The following is a 25,055-nucleotide window of genomic DNA, read 5'->3' as shown; positions in this document are numbered from 1 at the left end:
TCGCAAGCAGAAGATGAAGAAATGGGGAAAGTATATGAGGATACTGAACTGTGTAATTCGGTATGTAAAGGAATGTGAAAATCTGAGAATCATGCAGACTGGAATGTGGTTGTAGGGGCAACTGTAAGAGAAAGGGTTACAGAAAAATATGGGTTTGGTAGTAGGATTGAGAGAGGAGAGAGACTAATTCAGTTTTGCAGTAAATTTCAGATAGTAAAAGTGAATGATCTGTTCAAGAATCACAAGAGGAGTAGATTTACTTGGAAAAGGCCCAGAGATGAGGGAAAATTTCAGCAGAGTTGCATCACAGTGATACAGAGATTTTGAAGTCAGATATTGGGTTGTGAGGCATAGCCATGGTCGGATATAGACCTGGATCACAATTTAGTAATGATAAAGAGTAGACTGAAATTTTAAGAGAATCATCCAGAAGAGTCAGTGTGGGAGGAAGTGGGGATATAGAAAAACCGAGGAATGTTGAGATGCGTTTGAAGTGTGCTAAATATGTGGATACTGTGGTAAGGAATACCTCAGTTGAAGAAGAATGGACATACCTAAGAATGGTAATCATAGACATTGGGGATAAAATCATAGAGAAAAGGATGTTACTGCAAAGAAATTGTAGGTAAAGAAGAAATCAACTGATCATCGTAAGAAGGAACTACAAAAATGTTCGGGGAGAGTCAGGAATACAGCAACACAGATTAGTTAGGAATGAAATAAGTGAGGAAGCCAAGACGAAATGGCTACAGGGAAAATGCGAAGAAACTGAAAAAGGAGTAATCATTTTAACTTAGCATATAGCGAAGTCAAAGCAACTTTCGGTGAAATTAAAACCAAGGGTGGCAACTTTAAAAGTGCAATGGGAATTCCATTGTTAAGTGCATGTGAGAGAGTAGATAGGTGGAAAGAGTACATTGAAGACCTCTATGAGGGAAAGTAATTGTCTGATGACATGAAAGAAGAAGGAACTTGATTGAATATGGAAGAGATAGGGGATCCAATATCACAATCAAAATTTAAAATAGCTTTGAAAAACTTGAAGTCACATAAGGTAGAAGAGGTAGATATCATTCCATCAGAATTTCTAAAATATCATTGGAGAAAGTGGCAACCAAAAGACTATTCAAGATGAGTGTCGAATCTGTAAGGGAGGTGACATACCGTCAGACTTTTGGAAAAATATCATCTACACAATTCTGAAGATACCAAAAGCAGGTACGTCTGAGAATTATGACACAATCAGCATAACAGCTCATGCAGCCAAGTTGCTGACAAGAATGATATACAGAAGAATGGAAAATAAAATAAAAGCTCTGTTAGATGAGAGTCAGTTTGGTTTTAGGAAAGGTAAAGGCACCAGAGAGGCAGTCTTGATGGGCTTGATAATGGAAATAAGACTGAAGAGAAATCAAGACATGTTCATAGCATTTGTTGTCCTGGAGAAGATTCAGTAATGTAAAATGGTGTATGATGTTTGAATTGAAAGAAAAATATGCATAACCTATAGGAACACACAGGGAATATACAATATAAGCCTTAATTTGAGGAAGAAATTTCTGAGAATGTACATATGGAGCACAGCGGTGTATGATAGTGAATCGTAGATGATGGGAAAACCAGGAAGAATTGAGGCCTTTGAGCTTTGGTGCTACAAAAGAATGTTGAAAGTTAGGTGGATTGAAAAGGTAAGGATTGAGGAGGTTCTGTATGGGAAAAACTGACAAGAAGAAGGGACAGGATGATAGGACATGTGTTAAAATATCAGGAAATAATTTCATTGGTACTAGAGAGAACTGTAGATTGGAATACATTCATCAAACAATTAAGAACACAGGGTGCAAGTTCTACTCAGAGATGAAGAGGTTGTCACAGGAGAGGAATCCACGGCAGGTCATTTCAAACAAGTCTGAAGACTGGTGATCAGAAAAAAATGTAAAGTCCAGGATGGAATAACAATATGATATGGATGTATTGCTACTCACTACATATAGGAGCCACTGAACAACATACAGGCACGTTTAAAAGTAGGTTGTTGGATATTCATATTGATAGACACAAGTAGAAAACTATATAAATACCTGATTTTGGAACTTGGGGCTCTTTCATCTGGTAAAAGGTAGAAAAAGAATTGTGGATGAAACAGGCAAGTCTTTGTAAGACTCCCCATTTTAGAACAAGAGTGGGGCAACATGAGGGAGAATCCATAATAATGATTTTGTGTGTGTGTGTGTGTGTGTGTGTGTGTGTGTGTGTGTGTGTGTGTGTGTGTGTGTGTCTACTTTAAAATTTAGAAGTGATGACTGAGAATCTCATAAAAACCAAAGCATGAAATATTCTGTTTAGTGCATTGTCATTGATTCCAGTCTCTCTCATGCACATTGTAATTTATCTGAAATGTTTGTGATCTTGTAGATTATTTATTATTACAGCCTTCTGAGAGACACTTTTGTGTTTGTCCTGGTTTTACATAGAACTAAAATGGTCAAAATATCAAATATTTGTTACAAACTTATTTTTAATGGTACTGCTTCTGATACTAAATAATTTCTATTTGTGTTGTTGGAATGTACGTAACATTATCTTTCTGTGGGTGGTTGATGGTAGCTATGTATCATTTTCACAGGTACAATTATGGCAACACTTACTCGCAAAAATAAACCTGTTGAGGTGATGCCAAAATATGAGATGGTGACGTATTATCGTGGCTCCAGCATTCCTAACTCACACATACATATGTATGATCCAGACAATGTCAGTGTTGCGTGTGTAATTTTTCGGGTAAGTGCTTATATTTTTGCATATTACAAATGAAAGTAATATCACAAGTGATTGCATATTATGTAAGATGTTTGTATTTAGAGTGATGAATAACCTTGCTTTAATTGTTATTGAAAAATTACTGTGTTGCGACAGTTCAAATGTTACCATTGTGATGGGTTAGAAGCTATCTTCAAAAGTGTTAGGAAATAAGCTCTCTGTTGTTTTTTAGTGAAGATATCAATAGTAACAAGAAATTATGGTGTCTGATATCTAAGATGTCTCATATCTGTGGTATTTAATATCTAAGGTATCAAATGTAGTTGGTGAATTTACATTTTTTGTGGGAGAGATTATGATAAAAAGTGATTCAGCTTTGTGCAATTTGTGAACAATAAATAATATTTCAGCAAAAAATTTATGATTTTAATTTGAATTACCATTGTAAAATGTGTTACTAGCTGTACAGTTACATTCCTGCTATTCACAAATGTCAAAATGAGTAAACATATTACATTATGCCTCCTCCCATGAACCATGGACGTTGCCGTTGGTGGGGAGGCTTGCGTGCCTCAGTGATAGGTGCAACCACAATGGAGGGGTATCTGTTGCGAGGCCAGACAAACTTGTGGTTCCTGAAGAGGGGCAGCAGCCTTTCAGTAGTTGCAGGGGCAACAGTCTGGATGATTGACTGATCTGACCTTGTAACATTAACCAAAACGGCCTTGCTATGCTGGTACTGCAAACAGCTGAAAGCAAGGGGAAACTATAGCCATAATTTTTCCTGGCTGCATGCAGCTGTACTGTATGGTTAAATGATGATGATGTCCTCTTGGGTAAAATATTCTGGAGGTAAAATAATCCCCCGTTCAGGTCCCCGAGTGGGGACTACTCAGGAGGATGTCGTTATCAGGAGAAAGAAAACTGGCGTTCTACAGATCGGAGCGTGGAATGTCAGCTCCCTTAATCAGGCAGATAGGTTAGAAATTTAAAAATAGAAATGGATAGGTTAAAGCTAGATATAGTGGGAATTAGTGAAGTACAGTGGTGGGAGGAACAAGACTGCTGGTCAGGTGAACACAGGGTTATAAATACGAAATAAAATCGGGGTAATGCAGGAGTTGGTTGAATAATGAATAATAAAAATAGAAGTGCAGGTAAGCTTCTACGAACAGCATAATGAATGCACTACTGTAGTCAAGATAGACATGAAGCCCACACCTACCACCGTTGTACAAGTTTATATGCCTGCTAGCTCTGCAGATGACGAAGAGATTGAAGAAACGTATGATGAGATAAAAGAAATTATTCAGATAGTGAAGAGAGATGAAAATTCAATAGTCATGGGGGACTGGAATTCAATAGTAGGAAAAGGGAGAGAAGGAAAAGTAGTAGGTGAACATGGAATGTGGGTAGGAAATGTAAGAGGAAGCCATCTGGTAGAATTTTGCACAGAACATAACTTAATCATAGCTAACACTTGGTTTAAGAATCGTGAAAGAAGGTTGTATACATTGAAGAGGCCTGGAGACACTGGAAGGTTTCAGATAGATTATATAATTGTAAGATAGAGATTAAGGAACCAGGTTTCAAATTGTAAGACTTTCAAGGAGCAGATGTGGGCTCGACCACAATCTATTGGTTATGAATTGTGTATCAAAACTGAAGAAACTGCAAAAAGGTGGAAATTTAAGGAGATGGGACCTGGATAAACTGAAAGAACCAAAGGTTGTAGAGTGTTTCAGAGAGAGCGTTATGGAATGATTGACAAGGATGGGGGAAAGAAATACAGTAGAAGAAGAATGAGTAGCTTTGAGAGATGAAATAGTGAAGGCAGCAGAGCATCATGTGGGTAAAAGGACAAGAGCTAGTAGAAATCCTTGAGTAACAGAAGAGATATTGAGTTTAATTGATGAAAGGAGAAAATATAAAAATGCAGTAAATAAAGCAGGCAAAATGGAATACAAATGTCTCAAAAATGAGATCGAAAGGAAGTGCAAAATGGCTAAGCAGGGATGGTTAGATGACAAATGTAAGTATGTAGAGTCATATATTGCTAGGGGTAAGATAGATACTGCTTACAGAAAAATTAAAGAGACCTTTGGAGAAAAGAGATCCACTTCTATGAATAGCAACAGCTCAGATGGAAAATCAGTTGTAAGCAAATAAGGGAAGGCAGAAAGGTGGAAGGAGTTCATAGAGGGTCTATACAAGGGCAATGTACTTGAGGGCAATAATAGTGAAATGGAAAAGGATGTAGATGATGATGAGATTCGAGATATGATACTGCGTGAAGAATTTGACAGAGCACTGAAAGACATAAGTTGAAACAAGGCCTCGGAAGTAGACAACATTCCATTAGAATTACTGATAACCTGGGAGAGACAGCCATGACAACTCTATCACCTGGTGAGCAAGATGTATGAGACAGGTGAAATACTGTCAGACTTCAAGAAGAATATATTAATTCCAATCCCAATGAAAGCAAGTATTGACAGGTGTGAAAAGTACTGAACTATCAGTTTAATAAATCATGGCTGTAAAATACTAACACTAATTCCTTACAGACAGATGGAAAAACTGGTAGAAGCTGACCTCAGGAAAAATCAGTTTGGATTTCATGGAAATGTTGGAACACGTGAAGCAATACTGACTCCGTGACTTATCTTAGAAGATAGATTAAGCAAAGGCAAACCTATGTTTCTAGCATTTGTAGACTTAGAGAAAGCTTTTGACAATGTTGGCTGGAATACTGGGAGTGAAAGGCTATTTACAATTTGTACAGAATCCAGGTGACAGTTATAAGAGTCAAGGGGCACAAAAGGGAAGCAGTGGTTCAGAAGGGTTATAGCCAATCTCCGATGTTATTCAATCTGTATATTGAGCAAGCAGAGAAGGAAACAAAATCAAAACAAAAAATTGGAGTAGGAATTAAAATCCATGAAGAAGAAAAAAAAAAACTTTGAGGTTTGTAATTCTGTCAGAGACAGCGAAGGATCTGGAAGAGCAGTTGAATGAAATGGACTGTGTCTTGAAAGGAGGATATAGGATGAACATCAACAAAAGCGAAACGAGCATAATGGAATGTAGTCGAATTAAATCAGGTGATGCTGAGGGAATTAGATTAGGAAATGAGACACTTAAAGAAGTAGCTATTTGGGGAGCAAAGTAACTGATGATGGTTGAAGTAGAGAGGATATAAAATGTGGACTGTCAATGGCAAGGAAAGTGTTTCTGAAGAAGAGTATTTTGTTAACATCGAGTTTAGATTTAAGTGTCAGAAGTATTTTCTGAAAGTATTTGTATGGAGTGTAGCCATGTATGGATGTGAAACATGGACGATAAATAGTTCGGACAAGAAGAGAATAGAAGCTTTCGAAATGTGGTGCTACAGAAGAATGCTGAAGATAAGATGAGTAGATCATGTAACTAATGGGGAGGTACTGAATAGAATTGGAGAGAAGAGGAAGATGTGGCACAACTTGACTAGAAGAAGGGATCAGTTGGTAGGACACGTTCTGAGGCATCAAGGGATCATCAATTTAGTATTGGAGGGAAGTGCGGAGGGTAAAAGTCGTAGATTGAGACTAAGGCATGAGTACACTAAACAGATTCAGAGGGATGTAGATTGCAGTAGTTACTCGGAGATGAAGAACTTTGCACAGGATAGAGTAACGTGAAGAGCTGCATCAGACCAGTCTCTGGACTGAAGCCCACAACAACAATAACATTACATTACACATTTTGGTTAACACATTATTTGCAATAGATATTTGTAGATCAAGTAGCTTTGCTTAGCTGCTATCTGGTATGCATAATATTCATAATGAATCCTACTTCTGTTATACCATTTTCTGCTGCTGTTGGTATTACCCTAAATTCATCTGACTAGAAACCCTTATCTTGTTTCCATTTCACTTCACTGACCTTGACTGTATCTAGCTGAGCCTTTTCATTTCCGTTTTTATAGCTCCCCAATCATGTTCAAACTGGACATTCCACCCTCTGAACTGTTGACTGTTATCTTTCACTGACTATACAATCTCTTTCTCGTGGTTAAATCTTGGCAGTCTTCTCCTGGGGAGGAAGGCATTGTCAGAGAGAGGTAGCTATCATCAAGATACTGTCTTCAATTGCAAGACACATGTGCTGTGGATACACATTATGTATCTTTAATGCAGGGGTTTCCACTCCCTTGTACATCCTTGTGCCATTGATCATTGCTAATTCCTCTGCTTTTAGGAACAATTTCTAACCCCAATGGCAAGAGATTGACCTGAACCTCTGTCCACTCCTCTGCCTTCTTTGACAAGGCAGTAGGCAGAATGTCTCCTTATACCAGAAGTCTTCGGCCGCCATTGCAGACGATTTTTATATAAAATTTAAGCAGTGTCTGTGTTTGAACCCAAGAAATTTTGATTGCTAGTCAAAAACACTCCCACTAGACCACATACTATTATTACTGAAGGGATATAGTTCTTCTCACAGTAAAGATAAGATATTAAGTTGCAGACAGGCACAGTGAAAAGACTGTTACATATAAGCTTTTGGTCAAAGTCTTCTTCTTTTCTGAAGAAGGCTTTGGCCAAAAGCTTATATGTAATAGTCTTTTCATTGTGCCTGTCTGCAATTCAGTGTGTCATCTTCATGTTGAGTAGCAATCTATCCTTTTTATAATATTGTTGATATTCCAACCTGAGCTTTCTACTGTTCATTTTTACTATTATTGCAGTCATTTCCATTTTATAATTGTTAACTTAGTGGTGTCTTGAAATAATTTTATTCAGATGGACAATTAACTAAATGAACTTTGTCCATGATAGCTACAAATGGGGGGAAATTAGCATTGCCAGGTTGCAACTAATACACTATGGGACAAATTTAGGTTCTTAGTGCGTGCCCTCTCTTATTCACACTTTTCTGCAACTTCACTGGTATCGACAAGTGAGATCCAAACTGGCACACATTTTCAACAGTTATTAAACAACAAAGATATAATTTCCCATATACTGTTATTCATTAAACATTATTGTTGAACACGGAAGTTTCAAGTTTCATTCTTACATCTATCAAATTGTCTGACTTAAGTTAAACCAGTAAAATATTTTTACTGGTGTAATTGTTAATCAGAAAGTCATCCTGTTGGGCTGTATGTAACAGATAATTTTCTCTTTTTCTAAGGACCTGTGCAAATACATTCGTGGAGAACTGAAAGCTGATGCTGAGCTGCAGACAATACAATCTATTGTTGGCTATGGTATTGAACGTGAAGAGCTTCGGGATGAGATATTTGTCCAGTGTATTCGCCAAGCTACAAATAATCCAAATTCTGAATCAACTGAACGGGTGTGGCTCTTGCTGTGTTTATGTATTGTGTCCTTTCCTCCAAGTAAACTTCTTTTCAAGGTACTAAGTAACATATGCTATTTCAGATTATTTTTATCAAACACATTATTTACAATAAAGGCTTTTCATTTATGGACTGCGTGGTTGTTACTTTATTTTTGCCTTCACTGGATCTGAATGCACGATAGTAACTAATGTTCAAATTATTTACTTTCAGTATTTTGTATGCTTCCTAAAGAAAAATCTTGCCTTAGAAGGGAAACTTCGCCAATATGTTCAGTGGTGCTTAGATAACTGCAAGAATACAAAAGTGTCATGTCGTCAATATCCACCATCTGCAGTGGAAATAGCTGTAAGTAGCTTCTACTAACTGAAGTAATAACCTTTTGAATTATCTTGTTATTCATAAGTCTGAATAATATTTATGTTTCTCTTTTCATCTTAAAAATCTCTAACATTGACAAGTAAGAGTTATCGGTTTGTATTTGTTCATAACAGAAAGTGAAAAATATGATTATGCCTTAAAAAATTGTGTATAGGAAACCACTTACCCACTGAAGAAAAATAGATACCAAATAGACATACATACAAAGGTTAGTTAATATATAGCTACTAGCCTTTTACTCGCGCCCCTCCCTCTGACCATCACCTCATTCCCCTCTCTCTGATGATCCCCTCCTCCCTCTCCCTCTCATAATCCCCTCCTCCCCTTCTATGACCATCTCCTCCTCCCCCTCTCTCTGTCCACTCCTTCCTCCACTCCCTCTCTGCCCATCTCCTACTCCTGACTCTCTGTCTTTGCATCTGCTCCTCCCCCTCCCACTTTCCCAGTGCATCTCATCCACTCTCTTTCACTGTTCATCTCATCCACACTCTTTCACTGTCCATCTCCTCCTCCCCTCTCTCTCTGCCTGAGTGTGCCCATCTGCACCTTGCCACTTGTGCAGGGCATTCTAGATGCTGGGGGTTACCAATCATTTCACCCCCATTCACACCACTATGGGTACCAGGTGGTTCTTACTCCCGCAGAACTTCTTCCCAAATAATAAGTAGTTTGTGTACCAAATTTGCTTCAAATCAATCCAGTGATTTAGGAGAAGATATGGAACATACATGCTTTCATACATTTTTATATATGTGTGTGATAGTGTATCATCTCATTTTTGTAGCTGCCCACAAACCAGACATTCTTCTCTGCAGCTGTTCATATAATTGTTTATATACTTACACAGGACGAAAAGCTACTAACATCCATAAATTAGAGTTTCTTTGATATTTGTAGATGTGCTTTGCACAAATCATGTTTTTTTTAGGTAAGAAGTAGCATGTCATTTTTTGTGTGTTGTTTCACACTTGTGGTTGCTAATGTATGACTGATGATATAGCTTTATACCTGATGCAATACTCAACGAGTAACAGAATGTTCTGCCCAGTTGTGCAAAGTATGTTATGCTTCCTTGTGCTTAGAGCTTTCAGTGTTTACATTAAGCATTGAGTTTCTATAATTGTTTGCAGATATTGCAACAATTTCTTACAATACCATGCCATTTACTTATTTCCTGCCTAAAAACCTATTCATTTTTACACTCTAAACATATTATGTATGCAGTCAGGGACACACATGTGCACCTCTTGCAGAACACCATGATTGTCCCACAGTTGTTTGAGATTTGTGACAGTGGAATTGTTCTGAAGAAGAGTAATTGTGTTGCGTAAGTATAGTGACTGCAAGTATTAAGTGATATGGAGGTTCTCCATTTCTTTTATATGGTTTACAGTCCAATATCATGTCAGTACACGGTTCCTCAATGAAATTGTTCATTGCACCATAATAAAGGCACTGTGGATAGAATCATCTGGTGGAATCAAATACAGTAGAGACATCACTCTTAGTGAAGTTGGTTTTGGGCCTTTTCAATATTTTGTATATCTGTTTAGCATCAAAAACATGTTGTTGATTGCTAGAAACATGACAGAGAATACTGCAGAGATTTTTTATGTCTGAAATGATTATCTTGTGTTATTAAAAGGTGGTGTATTGCCTTGAGTATTGGAAATGTAATTGTCTCTTCTTTTGAACGTGCAAAACATTTTTCAAACCTTGGACTTCTCAGCTTAAGGTTAAGCCTCATATCTACATTTAATTGTTCTGGATTCTTCAAGGGACAAAAATTTTGCATTTTTAAACATTCAGGATATTTTTTGATGTGTATGTCCAGTACTTTTATTCAAATTCTTACTATGCATCTCTCCATTTGAACCTCTATTTCAACATCTGCAGGAGGCACCAGCCTTTAACACCAACATAAAATGCACGAAACTTCCTGCAGATTAAAACTGTGTGCCGGACTGGGACTCAAACCTGGGATCTTTACCTTTTGTGGGCAAGTGCACTACCAACGAGCTATCCAAACACAACTTACGAAATGCCCATATGGTACTTTCACCAGTACCTTATCCCCTGTCTTCCAGACCTCACAGAAGTTCTGCATAACTTTCAGGACCAGCACTCGTGGAATTTATAACAACATGTTTGAATATTATATGCCAATTTAAATAAGTTTGCCCATTAAGTAAATGAAAGATACGTAATAATATTACAATTGTATACATGATTATGACATAGTTATGTTGTTTCTAATGAGTATTGCAGTTCATATAGTCCACCTTTCACTGGCAACATGAAGAGAACATTCAATCTGAAATTTCTGAACAGAACTTTGTTTCATTGTTCTCTCTTGTGCTGCCAAATGCAGAACCTCCAGCAATAATGGAATCTTTGTGACAGCAAGTTTGTGCATCAGATTCTCCTTCTATGTGATATCACTTGAGGAATTTTACATCTGCTGACATTCATAATGTCTGTTTCTCTCTCTCTTTTCTCTTTTTCAGAGTGTCGTTTATCATTTTTCATATGTTGATTGTATCTCATGATATTATGTATGGATTTACAATACATATTATCATAATAATTTATGCTAACATTTAAAATGATTTTTATGTTTAAAAAAGTGATAAGCTGAGAATTTTTTCTACAGGCAATGCGTCGACTTGGAACAATAGTATGTAGGTTTTTCTTCTTGGATGGGCGTACAAAAGCAATTGATGTTCATCCAACTGACACAGCAAGTGATGCAGCAGCAAAGCTAGCAGAAAAGCTTGGTCTGAGAAACCTGGAAGGTTGGGCCATCTATCAGAGTAGACCAGATGGAGAGGAACATGTCCGTGCCCATGACTTCCTCTATGATGTCATTGCCGCTTGGGAGATGTTAGTAATTTTTTCCCCTACCAGAAGTTAATATTTGAAACTGTAATTCTGTTTAGAATATAAATTATAGTATGACAACCAGTTATCCTACAGCTGAATGTTGAGCAGTAAATAAGCAGACATAAATGAGAAATTAATGTTGAACTTAAGATTACAAACTTGCATTCTTCTCCAGATTACTGACACAGATTTGTCTCATAGCTGTTGTTTTCAAACTTCCATTCATTTTTGTTTATCCCTTTTCTTTCACAAACTCTATATGGTTTAAAATGAGAGTATGTGTAAGTTATTGTGACCGAAAGACAGCTTTGTTACAGAAAGCTCATTTTATGTCTGTATACTTGTTTTATTTCAGGAAACAGAGTAAAGGTGGAAGTTTTGCTACTCTGAGTCGGCGAGGCAACAGTACTACACTTGGAAGTGGAGAGAATCGTTTTGTTTTCAAGAGACGGTTGTTCAGAACAACTCGTGAACTATCACAAGACCCTGTGGAGTTGAATATGCTTTATGCGCAAGCTGTCTACAGTGTTGTTAAGGTCAGAGACTTTTTTAATGCAATTAACAAAGAAGGTAGCATCATAGAAAACAATATAATTATAATAATGATATTATGAAAAGGGTAGATCGCTACTCATCACATAGAAAAGATGTTGACTTGCAGACAGATACAACAAAAAGATTGCTTAACAAGTAAGCTTTTGACCAAAAGGCCTTTGTCGAAAGTGTACACACACACACACACACACACACACACACACACACACACACACACACACACACACACCAGATATTCATGCAAGTACAATTCACACACGCGTGAACAGTGTCTCAGGCGGCCTAGGCTGGCCTGCAAGCAACCACGCATGATGGGAGAAAGAATCTGTGTGGTGGGGGCAAGGAGGAGGATGTGACAAGGAAAGGGGGGGGGGCAGTAAAGTGCTGTTTGTGGGAGCATACAGGAATATGATGGAGACGGGGTAGGGCAGCTAGGAGCAGTTTATTAGGCAGGACGTGGGGGTAGGGGGGAGTGGTGGTAAAGGAGAGAAGTTACTGTGGGTGCACTGGTGGAATAGAAGGCTGTGTAATGCTGGAATGGAAGGAGGAATAGGGATAGACAGGTGAAGGACAATGGGGGAAAAAAAGGTCGAGGAGGACAGGGGAAGTTACGGGAATGTAGTGGTGGGAGGATGTATGGAACAAGTCTTGCATCTAGGTCTATTGCAGGGATATGAGCCGTGAGGCAATGGGTTGGGGGCAGGGGTGGAGTAGGGATGTATGAGGATATTGTGTAGGTTCAGTGGGTGGTGGAATACTACTGTGAGAAGGGTGGGAAAGATAGTGTGTAGACTATTCCTCACTTCAGATCACGACAGGAGATAGTCAAAACCCTGACAGAGAATGTGATTCAGTTGCTCAAGTCCTGGTTGTTGCTGAGTCATGGGAGAATGCTTCTTTGTAGCCAGATGTTGGGACTTTGGGAGGTGATGGGGAACTGGAGAGATAAGACATGGGAGACTGTTTCTCTACAAGGTTGGAAGGGAAATTTCAGTCTGTGAAGGATTTCATGAGACCCTTGGTATATTTTGAGAGGGACTGCTTGTTATTACAGATGCAATGGCTATGCATGTCTAGGCTGTATGGAAGGGACATCTTAATAAGGAATGGGTGGCAGCCTCAGGTCTCATCTTTTCTCCATACTTAATCCATTCTGACCTTTTTGTGATTTTCTCGTGTATGTTTTTGAGTGTTTTTGTAGGCATTTATATGTTGCTTTGGTATTTTTACACATTTTTATCCTCCACTATGGATCCTTGTGCCTTCCATCTGTGCCATTACAGAAAAGTTTCCTCATCCCTAGCCAGAATCTAGTCCCACATACTGCTGCTGCATTGTTGCCTGGCTCATTGAATCCCCCCAAATGGCCTTATCACCAAATTGCCCACTTCCAGCTTCAACCCCTCCTTCCACAATGGCCTCCAGCTGGTTAGATTCTGCCAATTGTTAATCTTCATCCATAAAATTATTTTGCTCTTAAATCCCAAATTCCTGTATCCCATCTCTCATTATGATATTCTTGCCTTCCAAGAACTAGAGCAGCAAGACAGTCACCTCAAAAAACTCTCCAACCTGTTAACCACCTACTCTGCCTTGGACTACCACTAGCCACCACCTCTAGAAGAGCCTCCAGACCTCACCCACACCCCAGAAACCCTACCTTGCAGATCTACTACATTTACTGTACTCTTCAATATTCCGTGTCACCATCACACAGAATCAAGTAAACAGATCTTGAACACAGTAATGAACCATTCCTAAAAAAGCCTTAGTCCCACGGAAGTATCAGTCCTCTCCAAGAACCTTTCCTTCTGTCCCTCTCCCAAATTCAATCATGCTGGACTTGTTAAAGACCTTCTCTTCTACTCCCAGTCCCTAAAGTGGAAACACTTTTTTGCCACCAACCGTACAAATCACACTCAACTCAATACCAATGTTGAACCCCTGCCTGACTCAATTCACTCCTCCGTCTAACCATGTTCCATCCCCACTGCTCATCCCCCCAAATCACCCTCTGTTAACATTCCAGAATTTCTTAACCTCAAACTCTGCCTCACCATCATTCCCCAGATCTCTCAACATTCAAGTTAACTTTACATCCACAGAAAGAACTACAATCCACCACCTAAAAACGGATCCCCACTTTAAAATCCTACCTGCTTACAAAGACACTACCACTGTGGTTTTGAACTGCAAGGATTGCCTGGTGGAAAGAATCTGCCAGTTGTCAGATTTGTCCACCTAAAAACCCTGCCACAGTGACCCCATTCCAGAAATCCGACAGGATCTCCAACTCTCCTCAAATCCTTAGGCTCACCCCCAAACTTCTCCCCTGAGTCTCTCTCTCTCCTCCCCCCTAACACTCCTCTCACCTCTACCCACATCCCCCCCCCCCCCTTCCGCTACATACTTCCTGTCCCACTGAGAGAATCTCTACTCTTGTAGCCCAACACCTTCAGTTTGTTATTCAAAACCTACCCTCCTATATAAAAGACACTAACCACTTCCTCCACTGACTCCACAGTTCCTGTACCTTTACCGCATGGTGCCCTGCTCATCACTATTGATGCTGCTCCCTTTACATTCCTAATGCCCATGGCCTTGCCACTATGGAACACTACCTTTCCCAATGCCCAATTGGTTCCTGACCTACATCCTCCTTCCTGGTCACCATGACCAACTATATCATCATGCACAATTACTTCACCATTGAAGTCATCGCATACAAACAAATCCCTGATATGGCAATGGGCATCCCCATGACACCATTGTATGTCAATCTATTTGTGGGCCATCTAGACGAACCCTTCCTACCCACCCAGAATCCCAAACCTCTCACCTGGCTCAGACTGATTGATAACATCTTCGTGTCCTGGACTGAATGCCAGGACGCCTTATCCACATTCCTCTGGGACCTCAACGCCTTCTCCCCCATTCACTTCACCTGGTCCTCCTGAACCCAACAAGCCACTTCCCTTGATGTTGACCTCCACCCCAATGATGGCTTCATCAGTACGTCCATCCATATCAAACTTATCAATCACCAGCAATACTCCGCTTTGACAGCCGCCATCCATTCCCTACAAAGAAGTCCCTCCCATAAAGCCCAACCACCCATGGCTGTTGCGTCTGTAGTGACAAGGATTCCCTCTTGAAATAAATCAGGGATCTGACTGAAGCATTCAAAGACCGAAATTACCCTCCCAACCTTGTACAGAAACAGATATTCTGTGCCTTATCTTTCCATTCACCCACAACTTCCCAAAGTCTAAATGTCTTGGCACAAAGGAGCATTCTTTTCATGACTCAGTACCATCCAGGACTAAAGCAACTGAATCACATTCTCTGCCATGGTTTCTACTACCTCTCATCATGCTCTGAAATGAGGAATATCCTACCCACTATCCTTCCCACCTCTCCTACAATGGTATACAACTTCCTACTGAACTTACACAATATCCTCATCAATCCTTGCTCCACCCCTGCTACCAACCTCTTGCCTCATGACCCATATCTCTGCAATAGACCTAGTTGCAAGACCTGTCCATTCATATTTCCACCACCACCTACTCCAGTCCCGTCACAAGCATTACCTATCCCATCAAAGGTGGGGCTACTGTGAAAGCAGTCATGTGATCTGCAAGCTAAGCTGCAACCACTGTGCTACATTTGTGGGCGTGACAACCAACAAGCTTTATGTCAGCGTGAATGACCACCAACAAACCTGGCCAAGAAACAGCTGGTCCATCCAGTTGCTGAGCACACTACCCAAAGCAACATTCTTCACTTCAATGACTGCTTCACAACCTACTCCATCTAGACCCTTTCTAGCAGCACCAGCATTTGTGAATTACGCGGGTGGGTACTCTGCCTGCAATACATCCTATGTTCCCATAACCCCGTGGCCTCAACCTTCGGTAGACACTGTCTTCCACCCAACTATCCCCTTCCCTGCTCCCACTCCATTACTACACAGCCTTCTATTTCATCAATGCACCCACTGTATTCTTACCTCTCTCCTCACCGCCCCTCCCCCCACCATTTATCTAATCTCCTGACTGCACCTAACCATACCGTCTCTCCACCATGTGCCTGTGTGCTCCTATGAGCAGCACTTTAGTGTCCCCCATCCCTACACTACCATCCCTCCCCTTCCCTGCTGCAGCCTCATCCTTAACCCCACCACCCAGATGCTAATCCCATCAGGGGCAGCTGCTCGCAGTGTGGCCTCAGTGATCAGAGGCAGCAGTCGTGTATGTGAGTTGTGCTTGCATGAATCTCTCTCTCTCTCTCTCTCTCTCTGTGTGTGTGTGTGTGTGTGTTTTTTTTTTTTTTTTTTTTTTTTTTTTTTTTTTTTTTTTTTTTTTTTGTCTACTTCAGAAGAAGGCCTTTTGGCTGAAAGCTTACTTGTTTAGCAGTTTTTTTGTTGTGTCTGTCTGTGACTCAACATCTCCGCCGTATCACTGTATGGAGGGTAGCAATCTATACTTTTCAGAATATTGTGGCATTCCATCCTGGATTTTCCATTGTTTAACATAATTGTCTGGCTATACATATTGTCATGTGATTTGTCCTTATCACCTAAGAGCATCTAATACCAAATTATCTTTTCAGTGCACGTTGGAAGTCTGTCTTGCATTACAAGTCTGCAGTGTAGTGTTTCAAACAGCTCATTTCATGTTATCAGTTTGTACTACAACCCAGTATCCAAGGAAATAAACAGAATCTACTCATGAATGTAATTACTTGATGCACCTCCTCCTTCCTCCAGTTGTAATAATTGGATCTAAGTCCTTACCAATTTTCAACACTTTCCAAGTGGAACATCGTCAACAAGTCAGTGTGATTAAAATGTGTGCTGTTAAGTTTTTTTTTTTTTTTACCTCTCAGATGCCATGTGGCATTCCTTCATCCTAGCTAAGAGGTTACTTTTCTTCAGGGAGTCGTACCATGTCGTAGTAAAGATATGATTGCACATAAAATGCTGATGAAAATCGAACAACCCACCAATGGCTTTGAGCTACCTCTCCTCCTGTAGGCTCTCGAGCTATTCAGTAGATCTGTAATGATGCCACTCTATTTGAATACAAGTAACAAAAAATTTAATGAGTTGTTAAGAAACTCAAAAGTCCCAACACATTTTCTAGCAGCTGATAGTGTTTGTCTCACAAGGGAGTTGGTATTAGTATATTGGTGATGATCCACAGAAGCTCACCAATGAGCATGTGGTATATGGCTCTAACAAATTAGCACACTTAATCATTAAGGCCAAATTGTACAGTGAAGCTGTAGCAACATAGGCCATAGCACAGGAAGGCCATGTAGTTTCAGCACTTGAGCCAATGGCAAGTTTTGGTAACCACGTGTGGTTTCCGCCAAAGTTCAATAGATGGCACCTCTGAATTTCTGCAATAAGTTTTCAATGTTAAGAGAGCAGTCACTCTTTCTTACACCATTTTGTTCAGGTTGGGTGGATATAGTATCAAACTGACATTGTGATGCTACTGGACTGTTACAGACATTTACAGTGCATTTTGTTAATCCACCAAATGCATTTACTGTATTTCCCCTTGTGGGGTTTGTTATTGTGAAACTTTTATTTGATAAGGTGTGTTAGAAAATCTTTGTTGAGATTTAATCATGAAGTAAAATAAAAAAACCTTATCTGCTTCTTATAGTTTGAAAATACACACCATTGCTTGATCAGCACGTTTTTGAATTCTTTGCTTCTCTGATGTATCTAGGGAGTAATGCTTGCTATGTCCATAGTATCTTATAAACCATACATACTTCCTGGATTTTGCCAAATGATGAGCTACTCATGCATATCAAACTGACTGTATTTCTGGTTGTTAGTGAACCTGAAGCTCCTGAGCAGGGGACTGGGTCAACACTGATGGCAGTTTTCTGTAACCATAAGTTCTGTGCATGATTCAGTGACCACCATTCAGTGCACCAGTAGAACATTTTGTGTTATTGGGAATGGGGATTTGTGGTTAACCAACTGGATCACTATAGCAGTGCAAAATTCAATGGAGAAAAACTTCAACTTCAAGGTGTACTATTTGCTGATGGGGCAGATTGCTGTTGAGGCAAAACAGTTCTTAGTGGCAACCTCTACGGTCATGTTGCAGCACTTTTGGATGAGTTTATTTCAAATAAAATAAGAATCCAGGTAGCTTGACCTTTATTTCACTATCTGCTCATGAGAACAACAAGGTTTGTAGTTCTTCACCAATGGACCCCCAATGAGATGGGTGGTACCATCTGGGAGCAGAGATTCAGCTCGGAAAGAAACTCTGAGGAGCAACAGGGCACTTTAAGTGTCTCAGAAAGTGTACTAACTTTTTATGCATAGTAAAGTTCTCAATGCACAGTGAGATTTTCACTCTGCAGCGGAGTTTGCGCTGATATGAAACTTCCTGGCAGATTAAAACCGTATGCCGGACAAAGACTCGAACTCAGGACCTTTACCTTTTGCGGGCAAGTGCTCTACCCTCTGAGCTACCTAAGCACAACTCACACCCTGTCCTCACAATTTCACTTCTGCCAGTACCTCGTTTCCTACCTTCTAGAGCACTTGCCCGCAAAAGGCAAAGGTCTCGAGTTCGAGTCAGTCCGGCACACAGTTTTAATCTGCCAGGAAGTTTGAAGCTCTCAATGCTCTCTTAAAATCTGTGAGGTACTTGAGGAATGGCATATGTTTGATGGAAACAGCTATTTCACATTGAGCTAAAGATAAACATAAGACAAAGGTGCTTAATGAGTGCCCAATTGCGACAATTACACAGCAGCATCAATTCTAATAAGGGGTTCCATGTTGTGTAGGGATCTAGTGCATTTGGATATCCAGAAACTGGAACAAGGATTATGATGGTGACATGACAAGAGTCGAAAACACCAAGAAATGAATGAAGACTAGACTAGACAGGACAACTACATTTGTACTGATCTTCTGCTCTCCAACATTTGTCAGGGACAATACAGCTGCATTTGTACTGATCTTCAGGTCTCCAACATTGGCAGGGTGTATAACAGTTGGGTTCAACTTGAAGGTGACACCATACAATCCTAACCCAGTGTACTGTTTGTAGTCATCGCTACCTCCAATGATGAAGAGTTAAGAAAGGAAAAAAAAGGCTCAGGTAATTACAGTGAGGGGCGAATACTTATTCAGAAGAAGAATTTGTCTGAAACCCGGAACAACATTCTCAGTCTTGTTTACGTGCCTATCGACAACTCATCACTTCAGTTACATAGCAAGTTGTTACAGATACTCCTACCATTATTTACAATCAACCCAGGGGTATGATATCAAAATGAAACTACAAATGAAATGAAAATTTAAATGTTCCTGTAGGAATCAGAAAGTCCCTCCAACAACACCCCTTCTGTCATAATGTCCACACGTTGCTGGAGAGATAGGAGCACACGTTGCTGGAGAGATAGGAGCACAGAAAATATGAAACTTCTCTTGTGCTGAGGGATTATAATCTCCACAGAAAGAACAACCTTGATTGAGAGAGAGAGAAGGGGGGGGGGGGGGGGGGGGGGAGATCTGAAGGAGAAATAGCTTTATATATAGGTGATGCAGGCTACTCCTTAATCTCCCTATAAACACCAGTTGACAAATGTGCTGGTTACAGTGTATGTACATCAGTACATCATAGGGCTGCTTCATGTTCTCTTTTATCTTCCACTCTTCACATGAACTATAGTCCTTGCTAAGGTTCCTGTTAGAAAAAGGATACCAACAGTTGTAATTCTTCCTGACAGTTGTCAGATAAGTTTGGGTTCAGGAGCAATGCAGAAACAAGTGAGGTGATACTGACCATATTACTTATCTTAGAAGGTACTTTAAAGAAAGGAAAAACTACATTTATGGTATTTTTAGATTTAGAGAAAACTTTTGACATTGTTAACTAGAATAAACTCTTTGAAAATCTAAAGACAGCATGGATAAAATACTGGGAGCAGAAGGTTATCTATAACTTGTGCAGAAACCATACTGCAGTTATAATAGTCAAAGTGGTGAAACACAACAAACGTAAAACAAGAATAATGGAATATAGTCAGATTAAATCAGCTCAAGCTGAAGGAATTATATTAGGAATCTTGCCATTTGGGTAGCAAAATGACTGATTATGGCTGAAATAGAGAGAATATAAAATGGAGACTGGCTATAGTAAGAAAATCATTTCTGAAAAGGAGAATTTTTTATCTACTAATACAAATGGAAGTGTAAAGAAGTCTGTTTTGAAGATATCTGCCTGGAGTGTAACCTTTTCTGGCAATAACATGTATGTGATGGACAGCTCAGACAAAGAGAGAACAGAAGCTTTTGAAATGTTTTTCTGTAGGAGAATGCTGAAGGTTAGATGAGTGGATTGAATAAGCTAATGAGGAAGTACTGAAACACATTGGATAAAAAGAAATTTATTGTGCAACTTAACTAAAAGAAGGTAGCAGTTGATAGGTCACATCATACAGATACTGAGGTATGAAGGAATTATTAGTTTGGTAATGAAGATGAAGTAACTTGTGTGTGTGGGGGGGGGGGGGGGGGATGAGGTGGCTAAAAATTGTAGATGGAGCAAGGGATGAACACATTAAGCAGATTAAAATGGCTGTAGGTTGCAGAAGTTATTCAGAGATGAAGAGACTTGCACAGGACAGAGTGGCATGGAGACCTGCATAAAACCAGTCTTCAGACTGAAGAGCACATTAACATTCCACTGTCAGTCCCCCTCCCCCATGAACTAGCTGACCAAGAGGCTTTCGCTAAACATGTCACACAATATGGTCTCTCTTTCTTCTCTGTGGGAATTTTACTGCACACTATTTGCACTGGAGGCTCTGCTACCACCTGGCCTCAGAGTCAAGTTGTTGAGAGCCTTGTGCTGAAAGAGGTCTATCTACTGAACATGAGATGGGCCATATGCTACTGGTCTACAACAGGGACCTCATGAAGAGCTGACAAGAAGTGGGTGTCATTCTTATATTTCTGGAAACTTTATGACACCTGTTTTGTTATTTTCTTTATCCTTACTAGCGTATGTTTTGAAATTGTACCAGTAACCATTATTTGAAGAGCACACTATGTACAGGATGCTTCTTGATGTGTACAAAAAAATCAAGTAATGCTGAAAGGAACATAAAAATTGTACACTATTTTTCATGCAAACCCATATTGACAAAGCTGTTGCTACTTTCCATCTTTCATGGACAAGAAATTAGAAAAACATAAAACTAACTAATTCATACACAAAATAATCACTTTAAAAAGATTTTATGGAAATGCTTTATTTAAATGAAGCACAGTGGCCACAAAATGTGTAAGAAGTTTCAATAGTGACAAAGTGAAAGAGGATTATTACCATACTTCCTCCGGGTTTGGCCTGCAGAGTTACTCTGCAAGAGTCGTTGAGTGAATATGACATACTTTTCCGTTGTCAATATGAACCACAATGTCTCCTGCACAGATGCTTGTTCCGACATCTGTATGCAGCTGCAGCTTCTGAAGGTTGTTCCTGTAAACGAAAAGCTTTGGCTTTACTTATTGACTCTACTTCTCTAAGCAGATTACCTGCACTTCTTGCAGGTGACATTTCTGTGTGCACTGTGAGGTCACCCTGTGTATATTGATTCCAGATTTGGATTTATTTGGTGGATTATGTTGGACATGTGATAGTGTGCCCTAAATTTCATAAGGTTTTCATCAGTGCAGATAATTTTGGATTGAACATGTAGTCCTTGAAACCTATCAAGCAGTTGTCCCCAGTTTATCACTGTTGTGTTCGTGAAGATTCAGTAGCAAACCACAAGTACCTGGAGACATGAATCATCTCAATGGCATTATTTCAGTGAAAATGGTGTCTCAGTTATTTTTCTTTGCAAGCAGTTATTTTGAATGGAAAATTTTCATGACTGCATTGAGCACAGTATACTTTCAGCTCACCAAAAGTTACAACAAAAAATACTATTGCATTGTTTGAATCGGTGGAATCCTCAGTTAATATTTGACCGCATAAGAATACATTTTTTTTGTAGTTCAGTCAAATGCTATCACTATGAGAAATTTCCTAGCAACATGGAGTTATTTAGGATTCTGTGACAGGTATCATAGAACAACAAAATATATTTCAGATAAGATGCTGAAGTGTGACTGTTAAGATTGTTAGTTACAGATACAGTTGCATAGTCAAGAAATAATCTTGAACATCACTTTGCATAGTCAGCCACACATTATGGTGCAGCATCAGCATGTTTTGTAACATGTCATTTCCTGGCTGTGCCTCTTACCTCCCCTCCGCTCCTGAAAATGATTGGCCACTCTCTCCCAAATCCCCATAAATGGGTTGTGGTCAGAGCCAGCTAGGCTGATTTTAAGGGTGAGAAATTTTCCTATGACACCAAGTGTTTTTTAATCCCATTGCAGACAAACTTGTGAAAGCCCTGTCAGGAAGCAACACCTTACAGAAGTGCTGCAAGTGAGAGAAGAAAATGACTGTGAAATGCATCTATTCTGCACCTGACTGTAATTGACTGGAAAACGTAAAAATCAAATAATCTTGTGAAATGCTTAGAGCTCCTGAACTTGAGAAAACTCAAATGCACTTCTCATGGAGAGTAGAAGTATTGTACTTTCTGGGGTGGAAGTTGTTTTTTCATAGTGTATTACAGAAGTCAGGAGATATGAATTCTTCGTGGTCACCTGAGTTGTTTCTTCCAGAAAGGAAACTTGATAGATTTTGAAAATGTGTTCCCACGTGGGGGTTATAGCTCTCACGTTGAACTATTTTGGTATTCTAGCCAAAATTTACTATTAACGAGTATGCAGACACTAAATATGCAGAGACCTCAAATTACATTGTGGGGACAAGTAACTAGATAGACAGCAGTGTTTTGTGAATGAGATGGAGTTGCCAAGGTTTTCATTGAAGCCAATAAATTATGTTTGTTTGGAATTTTTACTGGGCTGTTTTTGAGTGACTTTTTTCCTATTGACTTTGAACTGTATCCCTGTTTTGTTGCTGTGAAGGTTATAGACAGTAGTTGCTAGAAACCAGATGGAGGCAGTGTATGGACTTTTAGAGCTATACACATTCCTGTCCAGTGATCAGATCTTGCGATCTTTCGTAAAGTGACTTGACTGCTACAGGGAGAATTAACTATTGGCTGTGGAGTACCGGGAAGTTAACTCCGTCTCACAGCTTAAAGCATGGCTGGCAACACGTATTTTGACTGTGTAGTATGGCAGTGCAGAGAATTAGTCTGGGTCCACCAGTAAACATCTCTGACTACATCTGCAGAGCAGTATGTCACGTAATTTGTATTGTGTACTGCTGATCACCTAGAGTGCACGGATTCTGGCTGTGGCCATGAGCGTTATTTTGTGCAACACCATGGAAACTCTAAAGACAAGTGAAAGAAACATTTCAGCTTGTTATGTTATCATATTTTGTTGTGAGCCACATTTCAGTTACATAACATCTAAAATTTTACTATGTTCAACACTTTCTGAACAATGACTAAAATTATTTTCACTGCTTTCATTGCCATTTCAATCAGTAAATATACTTTCCTTTAAAAATGGTCAAATTTTTTCAGTTTCCTATTTGGGTCAGACATTAGGTTCTTTTGAGGCCACACAGCAGACTAAAACTGGATGCTTGGTTTGTGGAATCCATTCTTTAAACTTGCATCATGAGCCATTTATCAGTGCAACTCCAGTACAACAACAAAGCCTATCAGTAAAGTAGTGTGCTAACCCTGGATGTAAATAAATGTGATGTATTACACTTAAGCAGGAGGAGAGATCCATTAATATTTTATTACAATATTGGAAATTAATCACTGGAAACAGCAACAACTGTAGAACTTTGATTAACTGTCTGGAGTGACCTACAGGAGAAAGACCACATAAATCTAGTTGTAGGAAAATGTGATTCATCCTTGACAGAAGTAGTGATTTGTAATAAAAGAGATTTTAATCAAAAATTGTGGTTTATCGTTCCATCAATGTCAATGGGGAATCAGCACGTGCCTTGTTTGTACAAGGATGGTGAAGGAAAGCAACTGTGTCTTTTTCAAAGAAATAAATACTCAATTCACTTTAAGCAGCTGAAGGAAACTACAGAACATGTAAATCTGGATGACTGGATAACCACTTAAACCAACTGATTTTTAAATGCAAATCACTCAATTATTTCTATTTAAATATAACTAGGGAGAAGGAGTGACATTATGAGACAATCCAAGTATGTTTTGAAAATTGGAAATTCACTGTGACTTCATTTTTCTTTCAGTGTGATGACTTTCCAGTCAGTGAAAAAGTAGCTCTGCAGCTGGCAGGACTTCAGGCACAGGTTGCTCTGGGAGAACCTAAAGAACAAAACAAATTGGATTACTATTCTGATGTAGATAGTTATTTACCAGCTCGCATTAGCAGAATACGAACAGATGACCAGTGGGTAAGTAGTTCATCTATATTCTCCAAAAAGCTTGCTGTCTGATCAAGTACTTTTAAGAAATATAACTCCAGTGATTGGATGTTCAGTAAATCAAAAGAACATTCAGATAGAGTTATTCATCTGCTGGTGCCAGCAACTTGTTTGCCCCATTATATGATAAAGCAAACATAAACAAAGGCTAAGTATTATTTTGCTCATTATATTTCAGAGGTCTTAACAAAATAATATGTCGTCAGTTTTACCGAGTCATCCAAAGTCACTAAAATAACTTCAGCAGTTACCTGAAAGAATGATGGCAGATTTGGTTGAGATTCATAGTTGGGAGACAGTACACCATTCTTTCCTTTTTTACAAGGAGTGATATATCTATGTTTGTTTATCCTAAATTTCAAATGTATATAATGTGTGTCCTGCAGATGCTAACATGATCAAGTTTATTTTCATACATGGTGCAGTTCATAAGTTTGTTGAGTGATTTTTTTGCACCCTGCCCACTTTGTAAGTTGAAACTTGTGTAAATGTTTGCTGGTAATAATATAATATAGTGTGTGTTTGTGTGCGTGTATGAGACAGAGAGAGAGAGAGAAATAACTCAGGAGATGGGGATTAGGAGGATTAATATTAAGTAACAACTGAAGTTTACCACAGAGCCA

The 25,055-nt window shown here is 39.3% G+C and overlaps 1 protein-coding gene across 1 annotated transcript in view; it reads left to right on the top strand.

The window, feature by feature from the left end:
- Nucleotides 1-25,055, top strand: part of LOC124590493 (myosin-I heavy chain) — a 219,827-nt gene that overhangs the window by 101,539 nt on the left and 93,233 nt on the right. The window contains exons 18-23 of the mRNA XM_047131657.1: nt 2,627-2,781; nt 7,942-8,166; nt 8,324-8,458; nt 11,145-11,374; nt 11,730-11,910; nt 24,238-24,402. Of these exons, the coding sequence (XP_046987613.1) occupies nt 2,627-2,781; nt 7,942-8,166; nt 8,324-8,458; nt 11,145-11,374; nt 11,730-11,910; nt 24,238-24,402 (1,091 nt within the window). The remainder of the gene's footprint in view (nt 1-2,626; nt 2,782-7,941; nt 8,167-8,323; nt 8,459-11,144; nt 11,375-11,729; nt 11,911-24,237; nt 24,403-25,055) is intronic.

This window comes from Schistocerca americana, chromosome 1 (assembly GCF_021461395.2).
Source record: "Schistocerca americana isolate TAMUIC-IGC-003095 chromosome 1, iqSchAmer2.1, whole genome shotgun sequence".
Taxonomy (NCBI): Eukaryota; Metazoa; Arthropoda; class Insecta; order Orthoptera; family Acrididae; genus Schistocerca; species Schistocerca americana.
The sequence above is the reverse complement of the archived record's forward strand: the minus strand, read 5'-3'. Positions and strand labels throughout refer to the sequence as shown.